Consider the following 14,904-nt stretch of genomic DNA (forward strand, 5'->3'; position numbering starts at 1 on the left):
TAAAATGAAAATTCAGAGATATTTGGGTTAATGAAATATATTACTAAAATTAATTTCACCTGTTCCTTTTACTATTTTGATTTAGTTCCTAGAAAATTAAAAATTATGTATGTGGCATGCATTGTATTTCTATTGCATGTACTTTCAGAGTTTTTATTGTTTTAGCTCTTGCATTTAGTTCTATAACCCATTTCAAGCTCAAAGGCCACTTTAACCCATGTTATGATTTTTATGGAAGTTAAGAGTGTGATGAACAGAAAGCTGAGAAAAAGAATTAAATTTTTAAAAAACTTGTAGATTTTGTCATTAGGAAATGCCACATTTTAAATATGTTAAAATATACCAGGGTACAACTTCTCAGGGATATAGAAATGACAGTGTCAGTAGCTTAATCAACTAGTTAAATGTTTTGCCTTCTTTGTCTATCCCAAGCTCTCTGCTTTAGAAGTAATCTAGCAGGGGTTAGTGGTACAGGAGGAAAACAGTATTGATAGAGAATTAGAAAAGATGACTACAAAAAACTACAGTTACTCTTACTGCTGAGAGCCTTAGTTTTGTTTTTTTTTTTCCCTATCCAACTATCCTATCTATATTAAACCTTGTGCTCTGATCATAAATCATAGGCTTCCTTCTAGTATATCGGTGGATGATTGAAGAGAAGGCATTAAGAACTTGTGCTGGTTTGAGTGCAAATTCAGTCTTTTATTAACTGTGTGATCTTGGGCCTTAACAATTGAGTTGGTATCAGTACTACTAACTTTATTTAGTTGTTGGGGAAGAACTAATTAAATACTGGATAGAAAATATTTGTCAGTAATTCGTATTGTTAGTGAAGGTAATTCATACAGTGAAATTTCCAGTTGCTGTTTCTTCCTAAACTAGGGTCTAATTTTATTTTTAAAATTCCTTTTCAAGTGTCAGCATTAATGTGCATTTTTATGAATATGTATATTGTATAAATATAGCTATCATGTTAATATAACATTCCTGGTAATTAGATAATGATCAACATCATTTGAAAAATTTCTTGTAAAATTATAAAGCGTTGCTGAATCTTTTTAGAGAAGTGTTTTGCCAAATTTCGTAAGACTAGGAAAGCATCAAGGAGTTCACTGACAGTACTAATGTAATCTCAGATTTTAAGACTAAAAATGTGTAAGTTATCCTTGTTTCTTTCCTATCCCTGCCGAAGGCCATATCTTGTTGAATCATCCTTCTCACAAGGTAGCATTCTCATTTATTCCACTTCCATTGCCATGTCAGCAGTATTTAAGTCTTGTTTACTTTTACATCAGGACATGTATATCAAAATGAAAATTGCGGACCATTATCACTATTCAGGACAGTTCCTTAAGACTTAGTAAATATATCTAGCAAACAGTTTACTAATACTAAAATATTTATCCATTATGATCTCTTGAATTTTATTTTTGTACCATGAGACTTTTTTTATAAGGAAAATAGCACTACAGATTTCGACAATAGTAGGAAAGGTATAGTTACATAATTCCAATGTCTGAGGAAATGTCTGATAACAATACAAAAAAAAACCACCTTACTATTTGTTACTAATATTAAATAGATGTTAGTAATTTGCCTTTTTTTGTGATCATATCTCCTCTCCGCCCATCCCCTTTTTAAAGACATAAGATATCTAAATCTAAGGATCACCCAACCTTCACTTTTCCTCCTTCTTCCTAGGTTACTGCTTTCTTCAAGTTGATGTGTATCATACCTGAACATGCTTCTGTTAGTTTAGCATATATTATAGTATGTATTCAATATTATTAGGTATTGCCAAATTATTCTCCAGTCACACCAATTTATACTCCATTTTTACTGTATTCTCTGCAATACTTAGTATCATTAGTCTGTTTGCTCATTATTGTCTTATTTTGCATTTCCCTGATTCTATTAATTTTGAGCTTTTTATATCTACATTTATTGCCCACTCTTGTTTCCTCATTTCTTTTGAGTTTTAAAATCTTTCTTCTTGTTGATTGGCATGAGTTTTTGGTTTTTTTTTTAAGATTTTATTTATTTGACAGAGAGATCACAAGTAGGCAGAGCAACAGGCAGAGGGAGAGGAAGAAGCAGGCTCCCCGCTGAGCAAAGAGCCTGATGTCGGGCTCGATCCCAGGACCCCGAGATCAGGACCCGAGTTGAAGGCAGAGGCTCAACCCACTGAGCCACCCAGGCGCCCCTGGTATGGGTTTTTAATACCGAATATGATACTAGTGCTTTTTTAGTAACACGTATTGGAAATAATTTCTCCCAATCTCTGGCTTATGTTTGCACTCTTTAATGGTATCCTTTGACGATTTTCATTTTAAACTACTATAGTCAAGTTTCTTAATCTTTCTGTTATGGTTTGTACATTTTTGTCTCTTAAGAAATTCTCCACTACCCCAGGGTAATAAAGTATTTATCTTTTTTTTGTTATTCCATAAAAGTTTTAAAGTTTTGCCTTCATATCTTCAGTACTTAAGTCATTTGAAATTAATTTTTGTGTATGATGCAGCCTTTTTTTTTTTTTTAATGGGTTGCCAACTTCCCCAGCACCATAAATTGGAAATACCACTTTTATCATATGTCAAGCCCCGAGGTATGTGTGTGTCTCTTTTCTGGACTGTTTATTCCTATTTCACTGGTCCATTAGCTATCACAGTATAATATCCATTGTTGATTACATTACAGTAAGTTATAATGTCAGAAAATTTAATTCTTCTCAGTCATTTCTCTTTAATATTTTCCTAGGTAATCTTAGCCCTTGACTCTTCCATATGGTTCTTAAATTTTATAAAAAGTAAGTTAGTGAAAATTGCTATTTTTTGCAACATTTTATTTTCCTTTCCAGTTAATATTATCTTTAACTAGAATTTTTAATTTTTTTCGTAAACATTTTACATTTTTTTTTTACTTTGATGGTGCATTTAATTTTTTGCCATATAAATGGTATTCTAGTTTTTAACTCATTACTCTTACTAATTGTTTGTTTCTGGCATATAAGAGCTCAGTTGATTTTGGTACATTGATTTTTGTATCTAGCAACCTTGAGGAACGCCCTTATTAGCTGTAATAGTTTGTTTTTAGAATGTCTTCTAATTATATCAGTTGTGAACAATCACTTTTTATTTCTCCATTTCTAATTATCTTTTAATTTTCTTGCCTTATTGCATTCTATAGCATTTCCAGGTATACTATGAGGTTTAAGCAGTCATAATGAATATCCTTGTTTTGTTCTTGACTTTAAGGAAATAGTTTCACATACTTCATTGTTAGCTGTGATGTAGGATTTGGTTAGGAACCTTTTATCAAATTAAAGAAGTACTTTCCATTTATAGTTTGGTAAGAATTTTTGCCTAGAATCAATGTTGTGTTTTTCAAATACATTTTCTTAATCTTTTGAGATTTGCTTTTTCCTATATTCATTTATGTGTGAATTATACTAATAGGTTTTCTGATGTTGTACCAGGAAGCAAAACCATTACACAAAAATCAATTGGCTAAAAGTTTTTTTTTTTAATGTTGTATTTGAATCAGAAACAATCTAAGTCACTTCCTTATTCCACTAGCAGGGAGAAACGCAAACTGAACTTGTTTTCTCTTTGCTCATAGATCTTCATGAGTTAGTTAAATAGACAAAGGAGAAGAAGGAAAAAATTGGTGATATCATTTGTAACTTATTTCTTTAATACTGTTGCCTATAAAAAGCAGTTCCTTTATGCTGCTGTGCAATTCTCCCAAACAATATTAAAGAGCTTTTGGCATTAACTCAACCTAGAGGTTATAGGTTACATTAAAGATAATTAAAGGTAGTTCAGCAACAAAACTACTTTACAGTGAGTAAATCCTATCACTTTTTTTTTTAATGCAAGAGAAAATGCAACAAAAGAAAATTATTGCTACGATGGGTTATAGACCAGTTTAATAATTAAATTTACTTGGGACTTTTGCTTTATCTTACGTTAGCTAGCTAACTAATTTTCTTTGTTTACTACCAGATTATAAATTCAAACTACATTCTTATCAATTCTAAGTAGGGCCTTTTAGAGCACATCAAAAAAAAAATTTTTTTTTTATCCTCTCTGATGATCCCTTTTTCTCTGTGTAGCATGGAATGCCATGGTGGTTAAGAGTATTCTTTCTGGATCTCACTGTCCTGGATTCAACCCTAGGATAGCTCTTAAAGCTTTAGAACCATGTGCAAATTTCATAATCTCTCTGTCTCATTTTCTTCATTTGTAAGATAGGAATACATTTCCTACCTCATAACATTCTTAGGAAGATTAAAGGAATTAAATGTAAAGTTCTTGCAGAGTGCCTGACACTGCATAAACACCATATCTTAATAACTGTGTATGTTATAATTATTTTTAAACAGAACCAGGCAATAGGAGAATATATATGATATTTCGGTCCATGGTTCTTTCTGCAAAAGACCATGGCTTTATTCCTCAGAGCCAATTCACTATAAAAAATTCAGTTTTCCATGACCATATTGCCAAGTGTAGCAAATGTACTAATTTGCTAAATCTTTTGTTTTGTTTTATGACGTTTTCATTGTTTTATGAACAATTCATACTGCTTTTGAAGATTTCTGTGAGGTTAAATTGGTTGGTCATTAATTTGTCTTCATAGCAGCTTTTATTTTTTTTTTTAAGATTTTATTTATTTATTTGACAGACAGAGATCACAAGTAGGCAGAGAGGCGGGCGGGGGGTAGGCAGGCTCCCAGCTGAGCAGAGAGCCCAATGCGGGGCTTGATCCCAGGACCCTGAGATCATGACCTGAGCCAAAGGCAGAGGCTTTAACCCACGGAGCCACCCAGGCGCCCCATTCATAGCAGCTTTTAAAAATATTAGAATTGCTGACCCCTGAGGTCATGATATGAGTCTTTTTAGTAATAGATTTAATATCCAGAAACATATTTTAAAATCAGTAATCCAGGACCCTCAAAGGCTATGTACCTCAGTGAAAGGAGTGCTAGAAAAGTACCATTTACTTGCTCAAGAGGTCAGTAAGGAAGATTGTCTCTGCAAGGAGCTTGAGCCAATGCTTTGAGAGTGTTAAAAGTCTGATTTATAAGCTTTATATAGTTATAGATATTCAAGCTGAGAAATCAACATAAAAATTGATCTAAAGATGGTGATAGCTCTTGGGACCTGGCCCAACCCTTTCTGCATAGAATTTACATAGATCTAGACATAGATATAGATCCACTGAAGGTGGTCTTCCAAAATTTTAAAACAACAGCAAATGAAATCCACTGTAAGACTCAGCAGGTATAGCAAGACTCCTAAGAACTTCAGAAAATTGTATAACCTGCTGGAGAGTCTAAAATTAATATGTTAAAATGATTAAAGACATATATGGAGATATCAAACCTATGAAAAGAAGAAAATGCTAACTTTTAAAGAAATATTTATTAAACTTATTTTTAAGTAATTTCTCTGCTCAATGTGAGACTCAACTCACAACCCCGAGACTAGAGTTGCATGCACTACCAGCCAGATGCCCACAAGATTTTTTTTTTTCCCCAAAGAGAACCTCTAAGAATGCCAAGGCGGCTCAGTCACTTAAGCATCTAACTCTTGGTTTCAGCTCAGGTCATGATCTCAGGGTTGTGAGATTAAGCCCCATGTCAGGCTCTACGCTCATCGTAGAGTCTACTTAAGATTCTCTCCCTCTCCCTTTGTCCTTCCCTATCCCCACTCACTCTCTCTCTCTTTCCAAAAAAAAAAAAAATGTTAAAAAGAGAACTTCTAGAAATGAAAAACAGACACTGAAAAGAAAATTTCAGTAGAGGGTTTAAATAGCAGATTTGACACTACTGAAGAAAGAACTAGCTAGCAAACCATAAGGTAGAGCTGAGGAAAGTATCCAGAATTCACAGAGCTCAAAAAGCAAAATACGAAAGGATAATTTAGTCACAGAGATGGAGAGTAAAATGAAACATTACAACGTACACTTAATAGGCATTTCACTAGTAGAAACTAGAAAGAATGGGAGAGACAATATTCAAAATTCTAATAGCTGGCAATTTTTTTACAGTTGTGAATGACAAGTCCTTGTACGTTAGAAGCATAAATCAAAAAGAAAGTTATACCTATGTAAATTTTAATGAAAGATCAGAACATTCATGGCAAAGAAAAGAATTTAATTGCAACCTGTAATGGAATACTAGTTAGACTGGCAGTAGGTTTCCCATTAGCAAATAGATGCCAGAAGACAAGTTGGATATTTATGTCCTTAGTGTTCTGAAGTAATTTGCTACCCTATAATTCTGCTTCCATCACTGTTGAGAAGTAAAGTTAAAATTAAGAAATTTCCAGACCAGTAATGACTAAGAGTTTACCTTCTGAACACCATCACCGAAGGCGATATACTAAGGGATGTATTTCAGGAAGAAGGGAGTTGAATCCAAAAGGAAGAAATGGGTATAAAAAAAGGATTGGTGAGCAAAGATCAGTTAAAATGTTGGCAAATGATCATTAACTGTGAAAAATAGTGTAAAATCATTGACTCAACAGTACTATTAAGACATATCTTTCCTTCATTTACATAGCATCAGGTAAGAACAAAGCAATGAGAATTAAACCATGACACAATGCTTTAATCATGGCACTGATTAATCTGTTAAACTAAATTCCCTTTCCTTTGAAATTTCTTTTATCTAGTCAAAGGAATATGGCAGTTGCCTTCACGTGAATTTCTTTGACTGTGATAGGGAATCCTTTTGTACATATCTTAGTTAGCAAAGCTTCATTAACTTGTGGGTAGCTTCCATAATAGAAAAAAGTCAATAAATAACTAAAATTCAATAAACCAAAAAACAACAGTATAACCATATTACTGAGAAATACAGATGTAACTAGAAGAAATAGCTGGAAGAGTCAAAAGTAGTTAGCTTTCAGAATGGGACTATGAGATTTTTTATAGCTTATAAGACTGTTTGATTCACTGTTAACTATGTATGTGTGAAACTTCACTTAAAATACCACGTGAGACAATGATTCACCAAAGGAAAATACTAGTAATAATACTGACTCTTATTTACCTAGTAGTGAAACTTCAAAATATATAAAACAGGGTGCCTGGGTGGCTCAGTGGGTTAAGACTCTGCCTTTGGCTCAGGTCATGATCTCAGGGTCCTGGGATCGAGGCCCGCATCGGGCTCTCTGCTCAGCGGGGAGCCTGCTTTCTCCTCTCTTTCTCTATGCCTGCCTCTCTGCATACTTGTGATCTCTCTCTCTCTGTTTCAAATAAATAAAAATAAAATCTTAAAAAAAAAATATATATATATATATAAAACAACATTTGACAAAATTATAAATTGACAAGTTTTTCTCTCCTAAGACTCAAGCAAGTAAGAGTATGGGAGATTTAAGTAAGGTAATAAAGTTAATCTATTCTGTATACACAATTAGATTATGTCTTTTCAATTTTCATTTATAATTGGGTCATTGTAAAAAATCAACTATTTAGAGTGCACAGAATCATAAAGCAAATTTAAATAAAGATCCAAGAAGTAATATACAAATTCCATTCTCTGACCATAATAAAATTAGAAGTCAGTAACCAAAAGATAATCATTACCGCCTGTATATTTTGAGATTAAACCAAACACACTTGTAAGCAGTTTGTGACTCAAAAAATAAATCATAATGGAAATTACATAGTATTTAGAAATGCATACATTGAAAACACAATATAAACTTGTAAAACACATCCAGAGCATCACTTACAGGCCTATTTGTAGCCTGAATGCGTATTTTAGTCAGCTACACATCCAACTGCAGAAATTTTTAAATGTAGCAGTTTAACAAAACAGAACAAGGGCCGCCTGGGTGGCTCAGTGGGTTAAAGCCTCTGCCTTTGGCTCAGGTCATGATCCCAGGGTCCTGGGATCAAGCCCCACATCGTGCTTTCTGCTCAGCAGGGAGCCTGCTTCCTCCTTTCTCTTTCTGCCTGCCTCTCAGTCTACTTGTGATCTCTGTCTGTCAAATAAATAAATAAAATCTTTAAAAAAATAATAAATAAATAAAATAGAGCAAAAATTAAATAGAAATTAGAAAGCAAAAATACACTTATTGATAACTGGATGGTTGCTTATGAACTAAGGAAGAAAATATTTTAAATTGTAAAGGAAGAAAAAAATTAGTAGAGAAAATACTGCATTGCTCCTGGCTCAGAGAAATGTTGTTACATATTAAAAATGGCAGGGGTGGGGCAGCCAGGTGGCTCAGTGGGTTAAGGCTCTGCCTTCCGCTCAGGTCACGATCTCAGGGTCCTGGGATTGAGCCCCTCATCCGGCTCTCTGCTCAGCAGGGAGCCTGCTCCCCACCGCGCCCCCCCCCAATCTGCCTACTTGTGATCTCTCTTTCTCTCTCTGTCAAATAAATAAATAAAATCTTAAAAAAAAAAAATGGGAGGGGCACCTGGTGGCTCAGTCAGTTAAGCATCTGTCTTCACCTCAGGTCATGATCCCAGGGTCCTCGGATTGAGCCCCACATGGGGCTCCCTGCTCAGCAGGGAGTCAACTTCTTCTCCCTTTCCTGCTGCCCCTCCCCCAGCTTGTGCACTCACCATGCGGTCTCTCTCTCTCTCAAATGAATAAATAAAAAATATTTTTAAAAATATATTTTTTAAAAATGGCGATATTCCCTAAATTAACATATAGATTGAATGTAGCCTCCATTGACATCCTTGGGAAAATGTGTCTTTAGACTGAAGTCTAGTCATTCTAATGTACTTGAAAATATTGCAAAGTATAAACATTACAGCATTAGAAGTAAAAATAAAAAACAAGCCCCATGGACAAAACAGAGGCTTCAAAAATATAAACGGCTATAGGACTTGGAGGTGTAAGTTACAAACCAAGAATAACTTAAAGGTGAAAGGAGTCACCTTTCATGAATTTTGCTAAGGCATTGAGGAAAATGGACTTGGGTTTTTTTGTCCCAGTTATGGATAAGAGATTAATTTAAGACTATTTATGAAAACAGTATTTTCAGAGATCAGTTGTTTGTCACCATAATAGCTATTCTGAAATGTGTTAATATCAAAAGAAAAGCAGCAAAGAAAGAATACAGATAGTTGTTAAACTCATCCATGTTGAGTCATGAGCATTTGTTATACTAATTTTGCTTACTTGTATGTTTGAAACGTCCTGCAATTTTTTTAATGAAAGTAAAGAATGGGAAAAATAGGGACGCCTGGGTGGCTCAGTTGGTTAAGCAGCTGCCTTTGGCTCAGGTCATGATCCCAGCGTCCTGGGATCGAGTCCCACATCGGGCTCCTTGCTTGGCAAGGAGCCTGCTTCTCCCTCTGCCTCTGCCTGTGCTCACTCTCGCTTCTCTCTCTATGACAAATAAATAAATAAAATCTTTAAAAAAAAAAAAAAGAATGGGAAAAATATGTAGTATGTTTAACTGAAAAAAATCATCAAAAAATAAATGCATATATATATATATATGTATATATATATATACATATATATATATTCCATAACCACATTCCATTTATTCAGTATTAAAAGGAGATCAACAGGGAGACAAGTAAATGTTGATAGTAAATCTTTACACAGAAAAACCTGCAGCTTTGTTACTAGTTAGGAATAAAACTAACAGGAAAGCATTGCTCTGTGTTTATTAAGCTAGAAAAAGATTATAAAACCTTATATTAGCTAGATTACTCATTTCTGTACTCGGTAGTGACTGTATCTTCCTAGAGGGAAAACTAGCAATAGACCGTATTTATAAAATTATTCACTCACTTTTACCTAGTCTGTGGGATACACAAGTGTCTGAGACATTAGTGAATGCTACTATAGAATAGAATTTCTTCTCTAAAATGCTGTAAATTTAGGTGACCCTCCCAAATATAGGTGGCCTTTTCAGCCCTTTAATTGTTCTGTAAACTAGCAATGAACACATACTACAGGTCAGGCAGTTTCCATGCTTTCAGTCCTCCCAGCTTGAGGAGGGTAGCTTCTATTACTGCATCTTAGAGATGGGGGAACTCAGTCTTTGCAGAGTGAAGTGATTTTCCCCACCTCACGCATTAATAATGAGCTCATTCAGGATTTGAGCCCAGGCAGTCTTACTTCAAACCCCCTGCTTTTTGAATCATTTCTCCAAACTCCTTCTCAAAATGAAAGCCATGTATCAAGTAGTTGACTTTCCTGTGCAGGGCCATTTAATTGCTTCAGGATTGCTACTACTAATATTACAGCTTCATTTTAGTATAGATTCTAGATGGTTTTGACCATAATGCTGATGGGAATAAGCAGTGAAACAGATCTTCTGATATATAACTGATGACATTGTAAATAGGTACAACCTTTTTTGGAAAGCATTTTGGCAGCATATTTCAGGAGCCATAAAATGCTCATATTTTTTGACCTAGTTAATGCCACTTCTGGGAATCCTCTAAAGAAATAGTCTAATATGGAAAAAGCCATAAGCACTAAAGTGATCACCACAGCCATGTTTGTAATAGAGCAACTGGAGGCAACCCTAAATGTTCATCAGTAAAGGAATGATTAAACACACCATGGTATATTTACTTAGGCAGCCAATAAAAATGAAGTGTGATGCAACATAGACAAAGAAAACACAGTCATCTTGAGCTTTCAAAGCAGCATACAGCTGTATGTTCACTAAAATTACAGCTTTTACAAATAAGAAAAAAGATGGAGGGGAGCCTGGCTTGGTCAGGTAAGCTTCTGCTGTAGGCTCAGGTCATGATCTTGGGGTCCAGGAATCAAGCCCTGTATCCGGCTCCCTGTTCAGTGGGGAGACTGCTTTTCCTTCTGCCCCTTACCCCGCTCACGTTCTCTCTCACGCACACTGTCACTAAAATAAATAAATGAAATCTTTAAAAAAGAAGATGGCATAGAACAATGGTTGTGGGTGATTATTTTTCTTTCTGCTATTTTTCAGGCTTTTGGTAATACAGATTTATTCCTAGTTTTAAGATTTAAGTCACATGATTAATGTTTTTGTGTATTCATCTCCTAATCTTCACTAGATTATGAGCTGTGTGTTTAAAAAGAGCATCACTGGACACAGGCTAACTTCAAACACCTTGCAGGTGCCTCATTTGCTGGTTGCGTGAACCTCGGCCCCGTCAGTCAGTCTCAGCTGACTCATTTGACCCATGAAGTGAGCAGTGCAATTTGCAAGACATGAGTGGAATCTTTGGAGTGAGGAGACCTTGCTGTATGTCTTTGGCTCTTAGACAAGTGGCTCAAACTTTGTTAAGCTCAATTTCCTCATCCATAAAAATGGAGCTAGTGAGATCAAGGTCTGGCACTCCCTTAGTAGAGGCTCTGAAAATGTTCCTTCCATTCAGTCACAGCTCTTACAAAATGTTCCTCACCTTTCTTTATCCTTACATGACAAGAGCAAATACAAAGTCTTTAGCTAACTCCTTTTGAGCAGCAGCTTTTACATGTCCATTCTGGCATAACTTGTTATCTATAATTTAGAGTTAAGGATGAAGGACAAAAAGCTTTGTCATTCAGCGTGGCCCAAAAAGTTTTCAGTTTTGTTTTAGTCTTTTTTTCTTCCAACTGTACAAGTGTAGGTAAATGGTCATTGTCAAACATTTGGAAAATACAGAAAGCTGGAAGAAGAAAATTATACCATAATCTTTCCACCTAGAAGTAACCATTATACATTTCATTTTATTTCTTCTTAATTTTTTCTGAATATCGGATTTTTTTAAAAGAGAAATAAAGGAAAGCTCTTATTAGAACATTTGTTATGTTTGGGGCAAGTTTAATATGATGTTTGTGTTTGTTTTGAGATAGTTTACCTTCAGTAAGTTACTCTTATATAGGGATAAAGACCAAGCTAGCAATAAGGAAACAGATGGAGGATGTAGGTAGGGATAGTTCTTTTTTTTTTTTTTTTTTTTTTTTAATTTATTTGACAGACAGAGATCACAAGTAGGCAGAGAGGCAGGCAGAGAGAGGAAGGAAAGCAGGCTCCCTGCTGAGCAGAGAATCCGATGCAGAGCTCTCGATCCCAGGACCCTGGGATCATGACCTGAGCCGAAACCGGAGGCTTTAACCCACTGAGCCACCCAGGTGCCCGGGATAGTTCTGTCTTAATTAGTAGGACAGTTTTTTTTTTGTTTTTTTTTTTCTGTATTTCTGATACCTGTCAAAGAATGAACTTAGGTAAAGTCTAACTACCCAAACCATGCTTCCTGGACTTTTTTTTTTTTTTTTTTAGGACAGTTACAATTTTAAATAGCTTGTGATGTTTTCTTCACAAGTTATCCTGTACCTTTTCAGACCATGAGCTGTGAATTTTGGTTTGGAAAATATAGTCATCATACATAAACTTGGAATAAAGAAAAAGCTTACAGAATAACCACAATTTCTTGGCTCTTGTCCTTATCATTTTTAGAACATGCAATTTTAAAAAATTATCAGTCCCTGTAATATCCTCTGGAAAAAAGGAGGAAATGTATCCAGTGACAGAACCAACAGAGCAGCAAATACCTAGAAAGACAGCCTGAGCTACTATGGCCATGTGGGGCCAGGCATTGATGTCACATTACCCTGACTTGTGTTGGACTTGTACTTAAATCAGAAAGGGAGAATGTACTTGTTGAGGAATTGAGAGCTTTGATCCCTCCGTTTTCTGGACTTTGCTGTCAAGGGAGGCTTCTATAGGATGACTTTAAGAGTAGGGGAAAAGGTCTTTTCCCCCTTTCTTTTCTTCAGAGCAGCAATAGAATTATGAAAGGTGACAGGGTACATCCCATATAAATAATTTTCAGTGGGGCATATCTTTCATTCCCACTACATCGAGGAGGACATGAGAAATGTTCGAGGTCAGTGTATTGTCTCGCCTCATCACTCTCCTTTGAATATGCCACTGTGGCTTGTGCCCCTTTGACTTCTGAGGTCTGCTGCCCCAGGCAAGAGACTCTTGATTGGTTGGGAGTAGGTGTCCCTCATTTCTATTTAAGTATCTGCACATCAGAGAAGTCACTTGTCCTTTTGAGTCATTTCTTCTGACAAAGATGGGCCATAACTCCTTACTGAGACTTGGCTTATTAACCCTTTCCAGTCACTTCCTCTTTGAGGAAAATCACTTGACCTCTTCACAGGAGAAAAACTAACCTATAGCACTGTTTGAGGATCCAGCTTGGAACTTAATGGACCTCTATAGCTTAAGGCAGTACTTAGGTACATTGGGACAGTGGGGATTTGGAAGTGTCCTGTGAGGGGTTGGGGCAGGGGCAGATAACTAAACCCTGTGAACTTTCTACTTAGAATAATTTTGGTCCCTCCAAAAGTGTGCTTGCCTGAGATAGAACTCGGTGCCCTATGGAAAATTATGACATGAGCCTTTTGAACTGCTGAGGGAAGTAGTAGCCAGAAGCTGCAAAGAAAGTTAGCTGAATTTATACACTGTTCTTATAAGAGACGTGATCAGTTTTACTTAATTCACTGGACTCTTTAGACTTTTTCTGTAATTGGTTATTGTTAAAAATGATTTAATTTTTTTCAGTATTGCCTGTCGGGGCACCCGACCTTACCGTGCAATGTGCTCAAATTCAAATCAACTACCATTATGTTGGACTGTGGACTGGACATGACTTCCACTCTCAATTTCCTTCCTTTGCCGCTTGTTCAGAGGTATGTGCTGCTGCATCTGGGACAAAATGAGCTTTAGTTTGTTGAAAAATGGTGCTGCTTAGCATAAAGATTACCAGTACCTTGTGTGTTGTCCTTAGTTTACTTTGTTCACTTAAAAATGTTCTTCATCAGAATTATTTCTTTGGCTGGGTTGATGGAAAGTGTTGTATTGATTTATTGATTGACTTCTTTATTATAACTTCTTCTGAGCATCTGTAAAATGTTCCTGCAACTGCTCTGTGCAAGTGAGGTCATGTATATTTCATCTTTCTTGCTAATTCATGTAGGAGCTGATAAATGGTCAACTGATGAGCCCAAGAATTGAATTTTAGAATCATTTAACTGCCTTTGCAGGGACTTGACATCATAGAGCCTGACATTTCTTTTTGATAAGTATCTATGTGTTATTTTCATAATAGCTATAGATATCATGGAATCACATATGAAGCCAAAGTCCTTGTCTTAAAACAGATTACCCAAAACCTATAGTCACCACTGTTTACTCTTACTATGACTTTGTCTAAAGACTTGTTTTCCCAGCTTGCTGCTAATTGAAAACAGCAATTTGTAAGAGAGGTGGGTAACTTACAGAAGCAAATATATTCCCAGTAACAAAAAGTATTTTCACATAGGAGAGACAGAAAAGCTATCTAAAGCAGATTTTTTTTTTTTTTTTTTAAAGATTTTATTTATTTATTTGACAGAGAGAAATCACAAGTAAGCAGAGAGGCAGGCACAGAGAGAGGAGGAAGCAGGCTCCCTGCTGAGCAGAAAGCCCGATGCGGGACTCGAACCCAGGACCGGGGATCATGACCTGAGCCGAAGGCAGCGGCCCAACCCACTGAGCCACCCAGGCGCCCCTATCTAAAGCAGATTTAAGGGGCGCCTGGGTGGCTCAGTGGGTTAAGCTGCTGCCTTCGGCTCAGGTCATGATCCCAGGTCCTGGGTTCGAGCCCCACATCGGGCTTTCTGCTCAGCGGGGAGCCTGCTTCCTCCTCTCTCTCTGCCTACTTGTGATTTCTCTCTGTCAAATAAATAAATAAAATCTTTAAAAAAATAAAATAAAATAAAAAAATAAAGCAGATTTAAGAGCTTAAAAGCATAGCAACCTGGGCAAACCATCTAATATATCTCATTCATTTCTGAAGACATCACTGTGTGCAATGATTATTCATAATGATAATCTTCTAGAGAAAGTATAATTAAAACTCAACCTTTGATTTTTTTTCTGAGATAAGGGA

The 14,904-nt window shown here is 35.9% G+C and overlaps 1 protein-coding gene across 3 annotated transcripts in view; it reads left to right on the plus strand.

The window, feature by feature from the left end:
* The window catches only part of INTS9 (integrator complex subunit 9), a 106,522-nt gene that overhangs the window by 21,010 nt on the left and 70,608 nt on the right, over positions 1-14,904 (plus strand). For 2 of the 3 annotated variants that reach the window (XM_047717471.1, XM_047717472.1), the window contains exon 2: positions 13,536-13,663. The exons of the other annotated variant lie outside the window; for it this stretch is intronic. In XM_047717471.1, the coding sequence (XP_047573427.1) occupies positions 13,536-13,663 (128 nt within the window). The remainder of the gene's footprint in view (positions 1-13,535; positions 13,664-14,904) is intronic. 3 annotated transcript variants of the gene reach the window in all.

The sequence above is a fragment of the Lutra lutra genome, chromosome 2 (genome assembly GCF_902655055.1).
Source record: "Lutra lutra chromosome 2, mLutLut1.2, whole genome shotgun sequence".
NCBI classification, from domain to species: Eukaryota; Metazoa; Chordata; class Mammalia; order Carnivora; family Mustelidae; genus Lutra; species Lutra lutra.